The 14,953-nt window shown below is 43.4% G+C and overlaps 1 protein-coding gene across 1 annotated transcript in view; it reads right to left on the reverse strand.

The window, feature by feature from the left end:
- Positions 1-7,604: 7,604 nt before the first annotated feature.
- Positions 7,605-14,953, reverse strand: part of FBXO9 (F-box protein 9) — a 1,636,589-nt gene continuing 1,629,240 nt past the window's right edge. The window contains exon 13 of the mRNA XM_044063757.1: positions 7,605-9,600. Within this exon, the coding sequence (XP_043919692.1) occupies positions 9,492-9,600 (109 nt within the window). The 3' untranslated portion in view covers positions 7,605-9,491. The remainder of the gene's footprint in view (positions 9,601-14,953) is intronic.

Below are 14,953 nucleotides of genomic sequence, written 5' to 3' on the forward strand. Positions count from 1 at the left end.
TATCTGTTCAGATGGGAGGTAGAAAGGTCTACCTGAGGAATACCTCAATGACAGTCAACATCCAGGAACACATCTCTGTGAAGCATCCATTAGTGAGCTTGTGTGCTGGAGCTGCTCAAAGAGTATGCCACTAGATTGTGCTCTGAGAGAATGTAAACAGCCTGAAGAGTCCCATGATAATGGACTGCTAGAACCCAGACCTGAAGAGCTAGTCTGCAAAGAAGATAGGACCTTGTCCCACTTTGTTTGTTGACATAACATATCACAATGGTATTGTCTGTGAAAGCTTTGAGGGGCCTGGGGATGAAAAGCTTGAAGAGGCAGAAGCAGAGCCCTCATCTCTTTTACAGTGATGTGGTCTGACCTCTGATGAAGAGGCTTGAGACCCTGAACCTTAAGAGAGCCAAAAGAGGCCCTCCATCTTGTCTGAAGTGTCTGTAAAGAGATCTTAAGTTGGGACTGGAGGATGAAAAGGAAGCCCTGGGTTGAGAGAAAGTTGATCAATCCACCACTGAAGCTCAAGCTTGAGACAAGAAAGGAAGGGGGACTGGCAAATCCAGGGGATGGCAATGTTGGAGGCACACTGATTTGAGATAACACTGTAACTTTCTAATGTGGAGCCTGGCCAGAGGAAGCAAGGGAGCATGGGAATGGGGAAGCCATGAACCCAAGAACCGTGAGAAAGTCTCTAGCTGTGACTGAGGACAGTAAGACTGGAAAAAGACAATAATAGACAGGGCCTTGAGAGCAAGCAGAGATGCCAGTACGGGGATGTCTGGAGCCTGCAACCAAGGAAAAAAATATGATTCTGCGAAGGGGTCAGAACTGATTTCTGGAAGTTTATGGTGAACCCCAGACTCTGCAACAAGGAAACAGTAAACTAGAGCTCCTGAAGCAGAGAACTGGGAGAAGAAACTTGAATGAACAGATCATCCAGATAAGGAAATATATGGATACCTCTCGTCCTGCAAAAGGCAATGACAAGAGTGAGGCATTTAGTTAATATCCTTGGGGCAGTATAGAGGACAAAGAACAAAACAGAGAACTGAAAATGCAAGAAAGAAACAGAGAAAGGTAAACATTTCTTGAAAAGGGGATGAATGGGAGTATGAAGGTAGGCATCTTTGAGATCCAGAGAGACTAAAAAAAGGGAAATGAAATCTGAGAAGACAACATCCAAAATGAAGGAAAACTGAGAAAGGAGCTGAGGCAAGTAAGGTTCAGAATTGGTCTCCAAGTGTCCTCCTTTCCAGGAACCAAAATCATACTGGAATAAAAATGTCCCTATCTGGGCAGTGGGCATTGGCTGAATGGTTACCTGGATCAATGGAGCACCTCTGGGAAAAAGGTTGAGGGATGCTCAAAAAGGGAAGAAGGGATTACCAAACCATAAAATATCCTCGATGGATAATGGACAGAACCAAGGAGTCTGCTGTGTTCTGCAAACAATTTAGAAGAGACAGGGAATGACTGAGGGATAAGGAAAAGTACAGTTGTGTGCCTACCATAAATGTAGATGTTCGAGTGTAATCACTGTTGCAGTCATTACACTTGGGTTATCCTGCTGCCAAGCTACCCGCAGTCGGCCTGAATTCCAAAGTCCTGGTCTGGCATCGGTTGCTGTCACCTCTTCCCTGACATCAGTGTGCCAGGGATATAAAAGATGCAGCGACGACATTTTCTTCAGTTTTTCTTGCCCCAGATGTCAGGTGCCCCCAAAAGGGTAGGCTAAAAATTTATGATCATAAAAAAGCATGCACATAACCTTCATCTACAAGCAAATACACCGCATAGGTTGTATAGAATAGAGAAGTACAGATAAGTCCCAGCAATGAAAGGGGGATGGTGGGAGGGTAACCCGGACTGCAACAGTGAATACACTCGAACAGCTACATTTATGGTAGGTACACAACTGTACTATGTTCATCGTGTTTCACTGTTGAAGTCATTACACTTGGGTTGAATCCCAAAGATGAGGTTGGGTGGCTGGGCCTAAATAGAATTAGGAGTGGCTATGAGGCCTTGCAGAACTGCAGTGGCAAAGCCTGCTCTGGATTTAGAGTAAAGAGGTAAGTGGTAGTGCTTGGTAAAAGTGTGAACTGAAGACCAGATTGCAGCCTCCAGAATGTCCTTGGTTGGTACTCCTCTGAGGAAGGCTGCTGAAGTGGCTGCTGCTCTGGTAAAATGTGGCCTAATGCCCTTAGGCACTGATTTGCCATGTTGTGAGTAGCAGAATCGAATGCAGTGGCCTATCCATTTTGAAATAGTCTGCTTAGAAATAGTTTTGTTTGCGATCCTGCAGCATATGCCACTAAGAGTTGCTCAGTCTTTCTGAAATCTTTAGTTTTGTCCAAGTACAAGTGTAGCTGTCTGTGTATGTCCAAAGAATGCAGAAGTCTCTTCCCCCTTATTCTGCAGGTTTGGATAAAAGGTAGGCAAATGAATGGTTTGGTTAAGAGCCACACTGGACACTACACCTTAGGCATAAATGTTGGGCGTGTCCTTAGAGAAACCCTGTCCGGATGGAAAATCATAAAAGGTTCCACAGCCATTAGTGCCTGTAACTCTGCGACTCTTCTTGCTGAAGTTATTGTTAGGAGAAAAGCTGTTTTCCATGACAAGTATTTTATCTCAGCTGTATTGGCTGGCTCAAAAGGAGGCAGTGCGGAGTTTTTCCAAGACAAAACTGAGGTCCCATGCTGGTATTGGAGCTCTCCTTGGAGGTCTTATGTTTTTGGCCCCTCTGAGATACTGTCTTAGCAGTGGATGAGAAAAAATAGGTGGGTCCGTATTGTAATGAGCTGAAATGGCAGAGGCATGGATCTTAATTGATGAGAAGGATAGGCCTTTGTCCAGCATCTCAGTTAGGTATTGTAAAATCTGAGGAATGTTTGGTACAAGCGTGTCACTTCCTTGGTGCCTGGTTCCAAGCATAGAATCTCTTCCATTTTTCTGCATAAGATTTTCTGGTGCTGGGCCTCCTGGCCTCCAAAATAACATCCATAACTGCTTTTGAGAGAGGTGTGTTCTGAATGGTTACATTATCCGCCATGCAGCCAGATTTAGGGTTCTGAGTTGGGTGTGTAGGATCTGGTTGTTTTGTTGGGTCAGCAAATGAGGAATTTGAGGTAATGTCCAGGATGGGCCTTGAGACAAGCTCTTTAGGATTGGGTACCAGTGCTGGCGTGGCCAGTCTGGGGCAATCAGGATCATTTTTGGCTTCTCTTGTCTGACCTTTAGGAGTACCTTGGGGAGGAGAGGCAGAGTAGGGAAGGCATATACTGTGATGGCTTTCCAGCTGAATGAAAGGACGTCCACTTTCCATGCTTGTTCATGATAAGTCCGAGTGCAGAATCTCTGTAGCTGGCAGATGTGAGGGGAGGCAAATAGATCTATGTCTGGACATCCCCATTTCCCTGTTATCAATCTGAAGATTTGTGGATCTAGTTTCCACTCGTGGGGATCCATGAGGTTTCTGCTTAGTTCGTCTGCCAAAGTATTTGTCTTTCCTGGCAGGAATTGTGCTTGCAGGTGTACTTGACAAGTCAATGCTGTGTTCCACAAAGTCATGGCTTGTCTGCAGAGGGGGTAGTAATGTGTGCCTCCTTGCTTATTTATGTACCACATGACTGTAGTATTGTCCGTCTTTATCAGCAGTTGTCCTGGATGAAGTAGGTCCTTGAAGGCTGTCAGGGTATTCTGTACTGCTAGCATCTCTTTTGATTGATATGAAGATGCATTTGGCTTGTGGGCCATGTGCCCTGAATACATTTTCCTGCCATGTGGGCCCCCCAGGCATAATCCGATGCATCTGTTAGTGTCTGCCTGGCTGTGGGTAAAGCGAATGGCTGTCCTTGTTGTGGTGACAGGCCTGTGCCCACCATCGAAACTCCTGTTGCAAGCAGAGAATGAGAGTAATTAATGTTTCCAGGCTGTGGCAATGTTGAGTCCAAACACTTTTTAAATACCATTGTAGTTTCCTCATATGCAGCCTTGCATATGGAATTAGTAGAATGCAGGATGCCATGTAGCCCAGAGCCTGCAGAATTTTTCTTGCAGATAGCTTGGTCTTTGTTGCCATGTTTTCGAAGTAAGAAGTCAGTTGCCTTGGTTTGTCTGGCATGAGATAAGCCATCTGGGCAGTTGTATTTAAGCTTGCACCCAGGAATATTATCTCTTGAGAGGGTACTAGTTTTGATCTCTTTTCGTTTACTGTGTACCCTAGGCAAATTAGTAATATTTTTACAAACGCCAGATGCTTTAGTAGAATGTTTTTGGTCTCTGCTTGAATAAGGCAGTCATCCAAGTAGGGAAATATTTGAATTCCTCTTTGTCTGAAAATATAATTACTGGTGCCAGGCATTTTGTGAAGACCCTGGGCGCAGTAGATAAGCCAAAGGGCAGTGCAGAGAATTGGTAGTGCATTGAGCCAGCTATGAATCTGAAGTATCTTCTGCAAGACTGTCTGATTGGGACATGCAGGTATGCCTCATTGAGGTCCAAAGTTACAAGCCAAGCATTCTTCCCCAGCATGGGCAGAAGCTGCTGCAGAGTCAACATTTTGAATTTTGGAACGTCCAGAAAAGTATTTAGAATAGACAGGTCCAGAACTGGTCTCCAGGCTTTGTCCTTTCTTGGTACTAAGAAAAGTCTTGAGTAAAATCCTTGTCCCTGCTCTTGTTGTGGCACTGGCTGAATAGCCCTCATGTCCATGAGAGATGAACCTTGTTTTTGTGCCTCTGCCCATTGATTGTGTGGCAGGTCTGGCATACCTTTTGCCTTTGGAAGAGTGTGAAAGTGGAACCTGCAGCCCTGAGAGACTATATTTAAGACCCATTTGTCCTGGGTGATCCTGTGCCAATTTTGTGAAAAAAGTGCTAGCTTTCCCCCTAAGAGAGCTGCCAAAAGATAAGTGCTTGGCATTGGCAGAGGGAAGTCATTGGGACTGTTTCCTATAAGGCTGTGATTTGTCTTCTCCACTTTTGGAGGTAGAAGCACCCCACTGTTTGGGCCTGTATGAGCCCTGGGGCTGTTGCCTGCCTCTAGGGCATCTGAATCTGCCTCTTTGTGGCCTGTCTGACACTGGAAAGGACCAATTCTTAGAAGGCCAGTTCCTGCTAAATCTGGGTGGCTGTACCTGTAAGAAATCCTTTACTGTCTGCATAGATTTAGCTTTATCCTCCATTTTCTTCAACACCTCTTCTGCCTTAACACCAAACAAAGCATCATGCTGTAGTGGAGCATCCAATAATTTTGCTTTAACATGATCAGGCAGAGTCTGTTCCTTTAACCAAGCATGCCTTCTAATAACAGAACCTGTAACAGTGGCCCTGCACGAGGCCTCCAGTGAATCATAACCACATTGCAAAGTATGTTTTCCCACTTGTTCAGCTGCATGCAATAAATCCTGCAAATCTTTGTTCTCAGAACATTCAGAATTTGTCAACATTTTTTGTTTTAACAAAGACATTAAGTATTGCTGATATTTGAGCGTATGAAACTGACAATTTAAAGCCCTTACAGCCAAGGTAGCTGAAGTGTAGACTTTTTCCCCCATCTGTCCAGAGCCCTAGAATCTCTATCTGAGGGGACAGGTTTTTAGCAGTAGCAGCCTTGATCTCTTTGGGACCCTGTGAGATAGTTTCTGGGTCCGCAGCAGGGTTTTTATATAGAAATTTATGGGAATCTGGAACCCTGTAGTATCTGTCCGGCTTAACAGGTGCAGGAGGTAAAGAGCCTGGAAACAGGCCGGACTCTGAAAATACATCATCTACTATGTCTAGAACAGGAGGAATTGCAAGAGGTCTGTGCTGAGGAAGTACAAGAATGTCTCTAAGCCTTTTCTTAGAATCTGAATAATCTTGGCTCTCCCAGTGGAAATGTTCCCTCATGGTATGCAGGGTTTCCCCAAATGAGTAATCCTCAGGAGGAGAAGCTGAAGGAATAGAATCTTCAGCATCAGAATCCTCATAGAGAGGAATAGAATATCCCTGTTCTGAAGAGGAATCAGGAAATGGAAACCTGATCAGAGTAATCATATTCAGTACCTTGCCTAGGCCTCTTATCAGGAGGGGGATGGGAACCCTGATCAAAGTAATGAGGTCTTCGGCCATTTTGAGCATCTGTTTCTTAGGCATAGAAGTCTGTCCAGGAGAATGCTGTACTTGTTTCCTTGTCTTTAAAACTGCTTTAGACTTTGTCTTGGATGCTGAAGTAGACTTTTTATAAAGTTGTGTAGGTCTGAAAACACCCTCGGAAGCCGATGCCTGCTCAGTGGCTCCAGACCCATCTGAGGGACTGATTTCCGAAGGGCCAATACCTTGAGTATCCAGAGGCCTAGTTGTCTCCACGTGGAAGTCGGAGGCGGCCTGTGGCTCTGAGGTAGCGGGAGTCAGGGGCTGCGAAAGTGCCTCACTGAGCACCGGCGAACCGGCAACTGGCCTAGAAGAGGCTTCGTCATCGGGTTTGGACCTCGGATGCCTGTCCTTTTCTTTATCCTTGCACTTTTTATGAATTCCGGTCATCGGTTGCTCCGACGGCATTATATAGTTAAACTTTCGGCCAAAGTAATGAAAAGCAAAATCGTACCGACGCTTTATTGTGCGTTGGTTAAATCTAGCACAAAACCGACAATTAGCAACGTAGTGGTCAGGGCCTAGGCAAGGAATACAGTAAGAATGAAAATCCTTATGAAGTATTTGCTTCCCACAAGAAATACAATTGTTAACTTTTTCTGACATCGGTCTGGAGCAAGAAAAAAGTTTCCTCAAAGGGGTACTTAGCTTTATTGAAGACTTCGGATCTGAAATTCAATTTCGAAAATCTCAGGAGTCAGCCGACCGGCACTTGCGAACTGCTTTTGCTCCGTGCACCACGCAGCAAGAAAGACTGAAGAAAATGGCGTTGGCTGCATCTTTTATACCCCTGGCGCACTGACGTCAGGGAAGAGGTGACAGCAACCGACGCCGGACCAGGACTTTGGAATTCAGGCCGACTGCAGGTAGCCTGCCTGCAGGATAACCCAAGTGTAATGGCTGCAACAGTGAAACACGATAAACATCCTGACTGACAGAAAGGGGAAGCAACCTGACAAATGGAACCTGGCTTATTCTGAAAAAATTAGGTTTGTGGGAATTTGCAGGAGGACACACCTAGATCCCTTTTTTTTGGGTGGATGGTGAGACTGCCTGTGAACAAAATCAGATTTGCAGGGATAATTCCTTGGAAACTTAGGAACAGGAGAAACAAAAATATGTTTGAACTCCTGTAAGGCTTTACCATTATCTTGGAGGGACTTATAAAATTCTGCAGCTGTAGCACCAGAAAGATTTTTATTATCCAAAGGAGCATCCAGTAATTTGTCCTTAATGTCACCAAGCAAAGCCTGATAACAAAGCCAACAATAATGCCTCATAAAATAACCAAATACAGCAGCCCTGGAGGAAGCATCAGCTGTAGCATAGCTATATTTCATAGAGTAATGGGCAACCTGAGAGGTAAAACCCTACGGGAAAGGGGCAGAAGCCTTCCCCTCTAAATCAGGAAGGTTGGAAACCACTTGAGAAACCTGAGAAAGGAGGGCCAAAACATATCTGGCCATATGAATCTGGTAGTTCATTGCCCTAAAGGATAAAGTGGCAGCAGTATAAACATTCTTGCCCAAACTTTCCATGGCCCTGCTAGCCTTACCTGAAGGAAGCAGCTTGGTAGAGGACAACAACTTGGAGGACTTGTCAGAAGAGACAGACACTATAGAAGGTTCAGCAGAAGGCAGTTTACAAAGAAATTTACTTTCATCAGGCACCTTGTAAAATCTGCTAGGTTTCTTGGGAGCAGGGGGCTGAGAAGGTGGAAGCAGAATTGGGGGAACAGCAGAAGGCTTAGGAGACTCCATCTGGAGGAGATCATAGTTTTTTTCAATATCAGAGACTTGAGAGCAATCCCACTTAAAGAATTCCATCACAAGGGTAACAGTGTCCCCAAAGGAGAGATCCTCTAAAGGGGAATCTGGACTAATAGAAACCTATTCCTCTGAACCACAGTCCAAAGGGGAAGGGATACTGGAAGAGTAAGTCTGGGACTGCTCCCTGAATCCTGTTTCTCACCAGAGGAGTCCAGTTTCCTGGGTCTTTTAACAGGAGTGGAAGACCGGGGGGGGGGGGAGAGGCACAGACATTCCTTGAGGAGGCTTTAAAGCCAAAAAAACATTTAAATACCCTGAGTAAAATCCTGCTATTCTCACTAGGGATATTTCACTACATGGAAAACATGCTTAGTTTTCTTTTTTTTTTTCCTGTGGGACATCCATACAAAACACCCTGGGAGAGTCAGACACTCACTAAGTGTAGCACAAGATCTGTGGAATCCCCCTCAGTCCATCAGATATAATCAGCCAAAGCTCCCCCTCAGCATCTGGAGCAGATGTTTGTAAAGCCTCCAAGGAAGTGTGAAAAGTCAGAAAGGGTTGCAGCAGAGGAATCTGAAGCAACCACCGGACGATCCTCTGGGGTTTCACTAGCCTCAAGAGAGACAACGCAAGTTTTTTGTTCTATTTCTTGGCTGACAGCTAACACTTGCGACAAAAGAACTCTGTCAATGTACCTTGAGCTACCAGCTAAAGACACTGGTTTTCAAGATAAACAGATAAGGAGGAGACACGACTACATAGGCTCTTGGGGAAAAAGCTTGGCAAATTAGAACACTACATATGGTCACAGGAAGCAACCAAACTGAAGAGACACTGGTTGTGATGGTCTTCCTGGGGAATCTGCCTCCCATACTGACATTTTCTCCTTTTTGGATGACATGAAACCAACAAACACTAAATAAAAAAGAAACATAACAAGAAACCCCAATGGGGCACTTATCTGAAACATGGCTTGGTAACGAGCACAGCAGAAAAGCATTCAGAACAATCAAAGATGGTGTTCAGACTGGCAGCAAAGAAGTTCAGAGTGTGTACGTCCTTACATCACCTTTATGAACTACACCTTGTGCAGGGAGTGTACATGCATCGTACGGCACCTGTAAGTACTAAAGGCTTTGGTGTACTGGCCGGATGTTCGGCTGCCCTTGGCAGGAGATCCCTTCAGTTATGAATAATGAAACAGTGATATGGAAGGAGATCATTCTTGTCCACTCTTCAAGGTACACAAACAGGCTTCTATCAGTGTGGTGGCAACTAGCCAACTCTATACCTAAAAAAGCCTTAATGATGTCTGGCAAACTGTACAGAAAAACAGTCATTAAAAAACAGAAAACAAAAGCAATAAAACCATCCCCAGTGCTGCTCTGACAATGCAGACATTTACCTACTTAACAAATTTATTCTAGGATAGTAAAACTCATATAAAGCAGGACGTCCCTCTTTACAGTAATAACTACATTTTTCAGAAAAATAACTCTTAAATTAAAATACATTGCCACTGCCATTTCAGGTATGGCTACTAGCTAAAACATTGCACTTGTGCAGGAGTCAGAAGTGGTAAGGATTAAAGTGGCTTTTCAGAAAATGCAGTGTAGCTCTTAACACGAGCAAAGAAAAATGGGGTGTACATCTTGTCAATGTCAAATGTAGTAACTGCAGCTTCACCGGTTGATCTAAAAAAAAAAAGAACACAAAATAATATAAACGTTTGCACCAATTTTACTACAAAAATATGTTACTACAAATAAATTCTACTAAAGGAATGCAATATGTATTTATTTTTAGTATGTTTATTCATATAATTTGCATTTTACTTGTACTTATCTAAAAAATATGCCACATTTTATTATTTACTTGATTTTGTTTTGTTGACGGGATTAATCACACTAAGTTTCTGAACTGTTTTTAGGGGAGACCTGAGGTGGTATTACACAGGTAGGAGAAAGACATGGGAGAGTCTTATGCTGTTTTTACTGACTACAATGAAAGCTCTAATATCCACCTAAGCCACCAACATCTCAAAACAGTTGAGACCTTCCGTGGGATTCATCAGAAAGGTATTCTTAACACAGTCAGAAAACTACTGGCATTCTTTCTGATTCAGACACAGTCCTACCACAGAGATTCTTTGTGGCTGGTAGAATCACTGTGCTAGGCCGTCCCCATGGCTGTGATAAATGCTAATGAGACTTTCCAGAAGCACAGCTAATGCTACTTATCCATGTGCTTGTTCACATAAATGCCAGTGATTAGGGTATTTAAGCAGCTGCACAAATTAACATAGCCAAAATGCTGCTTTCTCCCATTAAAGACAATGAAGGAGACTGCACTAAAGGTAGTATCAGGTAAATGGCTGCAGAGAGCTAGTGGTGGGTGGGTATGTAATTGTGTGTGCAAGTCTGCAGGGGTGTGAGTGGTTATGGATGAGTGTGCGTGTGTGCGAGAGAGAGAGAGAGTGTGTTTGTGTGTGTGTGTGTGTGTGTGTGTGTATATGAATGTTCACAGTAGTGGAGTAAGAGATGGTGCAGACGCGTGCATGTGTGTATGGCTGAATTGGTTGTGTGCGTCTGTGTGTATGGATATCTGTCAGTGTGTGTATATGTATGTCTGTAGGTGTGTGGGACAATGGGTAAGGGGTATACCTATACCAAAGTGATGCATGGACAGCCACTGATAATTACTGCAGAAAAGTAGTGATTATCACTGGTGGTAATTACTGATGATTCAGAGATACACAAATTAGTCAGTACTGGGACACTTCTCCCTGGGCCTCCGCTTAAAAAGGGCACTAGCCCAGTTGAACTTTCCCGGTCAACAAATGTCAAATAAAATAAAATAAATACTGAGATCTTTCCTCAATGCGGCTAATCATGTCTCAACTGTATTTTACAGAACTGAGTAAACTGCCCCTTTTAGCCTCAGTGGTTTATGCTCAGACTTGGATTCTTTCTGCATCCCAGAGCTTGGTTAATGCCCCATCAACACCCCACCTCAGAAGTGCAGTACCCCACAAATGCTGCACTTAGTGTCATTAATGAACAACGAATCTAAAAGTACTGGGTATAGGAATAACACCTAAACCTTTCTAATCTGCAAGGTACCAAGGGCAAGTGTGTAACCCACTGAACCAGTAAGAATGGCACATGGAATGAAAATTATGCTATTTTAAAGCATCACGTATGTATGAATATATAAACATGCATTCAGTGGTTAACCAAGAAATAATACACAAAACTGTATACACCAGTTAAACCACTTCTATCACATTCCATTGCAATGGCAATTCAAGACGAGATGGATTTTAACAGCTCACATTTTAAGCAATAGCTATTCAGTATTTATAAAAATATAAACAGTAAAATAAGGACAAGCTAAAAATAAACACATTCAAAGGAATACATTAAAAATAATAAAAAAAAAAAACAAAGTTAAGTGTAAACAAATTAAGTAATCTACAGAAAGATCACTCAAAGCAAATATTTTAGAATGGTGTTTTAGGGCTTTTACTAAACTGGATGCACAAACATATTCACAGTGTGTTTTCTTCCTGGGCCATGGCTAGACAGAGTCCTTGGTCCAGCCCACCTACTTAGTTAGTAAATGCTGGAGAGACCATTCACTGCACTTCATGAAGAAATTAGATTAAAAAAAAGACCAAGAGACATTTTAATCTGCTGAATTCCAAGTTATTTAAGGGTCTTGTTTAGTCGGTCCTGAAGTCAAGAAACATGACATTCAGTGCAGGTGGATCTAAAACATTCAATCTGTTACATATTGTATAGAAAGTAAAATATCACTCACAGTTGGACCCTGAGAAATAGTTTCTGGGTCTGCAGTAGGGTTTTTCAAAAGGAATTTATGAGAGTCAGGGACCCTGTAGTATCTGTCCGACTTAACAGGAGCTGGAGGTAAAGAGACAGGGGTCAGACTAGACTCTGAGAACGCATCATCTACAATGTCCAATACAGGAGGAATAGCTAGAGGCCTGTGTTGAGGTAGTAAAAGGAAGTCTCAAAGCCTTTTCTTAGATTCTGAAAAATCTTGGCTCTCCCAGAGGAAGTGCTCCCTCATGGTATGCAAGGTTTCCCCAGAAGAGTAGTCCTCAGGAGGAGAAGCTGAAGGAATTGATTCTTCAGCATCAGAATCCTCATGGGGGGGGAATAGAATATTCCTGATCAGAAGAGGAATCAGAAAAAATGGAAACCTGATCTGAAGATTCATAGTCTGTCTCTTGTCTAGGCCTCTTATCAGGAGGGGGAATGGAAACCCCTGATCAAGGTAATTAAGTTTTCGGCCATTTTGAGCATCTGTTTTTTGGGCATGGAGGCCTGTCCTTGTGGCTGGTGAACTTGTTTCTTTGCCTTTAAAGGTGTTTTAGCCTTTGTCTTTGAAGTTGGTTTAATATATAATTGTTTAGGTCTGAAAACACCCCCAGAAGCTGATGCCTGCTCAGCGGCTCCGGACCCATCTGAGGGAATAATCTCCGAGGTTCCAATACCTTGAGTTTCCAGCGGCCTGGCCGACTCCACATGGGAGTCAGTAGCGGCCTGCGACTCTAAAGTAGCGGGCATCAGGGGCTGCGAAAGCACCTCACTGAGAACCGGTGGCTTGCTTAGGAGAAGCTTTGTCGTTGGTTTTGGACCTCGGTTGCCTGTCTTTTTCTTTTTCTTTGCGTTTTTTTGTGAATTCCGGTAGTCGGATGACTGTCCGACGACATTGCATAATTAAATCTTCGCCCAAAATAACTTAATGCAAAATTGTTTAGGTCTGAAAACACCCCCAGAAGCTGATGCCTGCTCAGCGGCTCCAGACCCATCTGAGGGAATAATCTCCGAGGTTCCAATACCTTGAGTTTCCAGCAGCCTGGCCGACTCCACATGGGAGTCGGTAGCGGCCTGCGACTCTAAAGTAGCGGGCATCAGGGGCTGCGAAAGCACCTCACTGAGAACCGGTGGCTTGCTTAGGAGAAGCTTTGTCGTTGGTTATGGACCTCGGTTGCCTTTTTCTTTTTCTTTGCGTTTTTTGTGAACTCCGGTAGTCGGATGACTGTCTGACGACATTGCATAATTAAATCTTCGCCCAAAATAACTTAATGCAAAATCTTACTGACGCTTAATAGTGTGCTGGTTAAATCTAGCACAAAACCGACAACTAGCAACATCGTGGTCAGGTCCTAGGCAAGGAATACAGTAAGAATGAATGTCCTTATGAGGTATTTGCTTCTCACAAGAAATACAATTAACAACTTTCTCTGACATCGGTCTGGAGCAAGAAAACAGTTTCCCTAATGGGGTACTTAGCTTTTAAAGAAGACTTCGGATCTGAAACTCGAACAAGAAAATCTCAGGAGTCGGCCGACTGGCACTTGCGAACTGCTTCTGCTTCGGGCACCGCGTGACAAGAAAGATTGAATAAAATGGCGTCGGCTGCATCTTTTATACCCCTGATGACCTGACGTCAGGGAAGAGGTGACAGCAACCGACGCAGGACCCAAGACTTTGGAATTCAGGCCGACTGAGGGCTACCTGCCATCAGGATAACACAAATGTAATGACTGCAACAGTGAAACACGAAGAACATCATGACATTCAGTGCAGGTGGATCCAAAACCTTCAATCTGTTACATATGGTATAGAAAGTCAAATATCACTCACAGTTCAAAAGCTTCAATAACAGTTTACTTTGTGTTACAGACATCACAGCAGCAGTAGGACAAAACTGCTCCAATTGGCGTATACAGACTGCAAAAGAACTTTAACCCAAACAAAATACAAAATTTCACAACTGAAATAAAGCAACATATGAACAAATTCACAAGTTACTACACCATCTTATCTTTCTCAAGCGGTGAATTGTCTGTATAATGCAATTTTAGAACAGATGTTTGACAATGATGCTGTACCCATGGCTATGCACATGTCAGTGACAGCATGGAGGGTAGAAAAGCCTGCACTAGACCTAATGTCAGCATCACACAATTTCTCACAAGACATCAAACAAATGGCACTAAGGACCTGAGCTGTAAAGCCTTGGCATATGAGGACTAGTGGACCCTCCACAATCTGCTCCATCAAGCCTTGCTTGATCCCAGAGGAAGACAGTTGTAAAGAAGACTCAATCATGAGTGTGACCACCAAGCTGTGGTTGGGGGACTTGCTGGACCACTTCTTGGAAGCAGCTGGATTGCTAAGATTCTTGGGCCATTTGAACATCAAGGGATCATCAATACCTACCTTCCTAGGAGGTAGAACCCTACAGTAGCTGCCATTTGAGAATGGTAAAGCCATCTTGAGGCTGGAATTACATTAAGGAGGATATGCCTTCCATTTCCTTTGTATTCTTATAGTGATCTGAAACAGGCCTGGGACTATTCAACTGGCCCTTCTGCCAGTGACATGCTGTGTACTCTCATCTACTGTGAGGTAACCAGAAGCTTCTTCCTTTTAAATTTTTGGGTAGCTGGGTAGGATTGCTGACACTTTCTGCTTTGTGATATACTGACATGTTTTGTGTCTGCTATTTCTAGGTGCCTTTGATTTTAGGAAGGTCAATGTGGGTTCTATCCCCACACCAGTTGCTTGGACATCCTCCAATACTGACACAGTGTAGCATACAGGAAGTGGTGCTGTAATCCTGATGTGCTGTCTTAGTGATGAGCATTTAAACCAAAGTTTCATCTGTCTGAATTGGTGGAAGACCATATCAGTGTAAAATACAGTGTGGCACTTATCAAAAGGAACAGGAGGATTTCTCTAGTGTCTTGGCCAAATTAGTTCTAGACAACATGAATTAAACTTCATACATCCCTTGAATACAGGCCATACCTTGTCAGACTAATCTAATCAACAAAAATAAGAAAATAATTAATCCTTTTCCAATCAACAAAGACAATGCTGGTGTAAGTCCTGGAGGCCACATGAACACTTTGAAAACCTATTTTATGCACCAAACAAAAAAATTATCAGGCTCAACATCAAAACTTAGTAGTCTAAGCACAATCTTGAATTTTAGAAAATTATGTCACAA

Source organism: Protopterus annectens, chromosome 2.part2, assembly GCF_019279795.1.
Source record: "Protopterus annectens isolate FY-2018-M chromosome 2.part2, PAN1.0, whole genome shotgun sequence".
Lineage (NCBI taxonomy): Eukaryota > Metazoa > Chordata > Ceratodontiformes > Protopteridae > Protopterus > Protopterus annectens.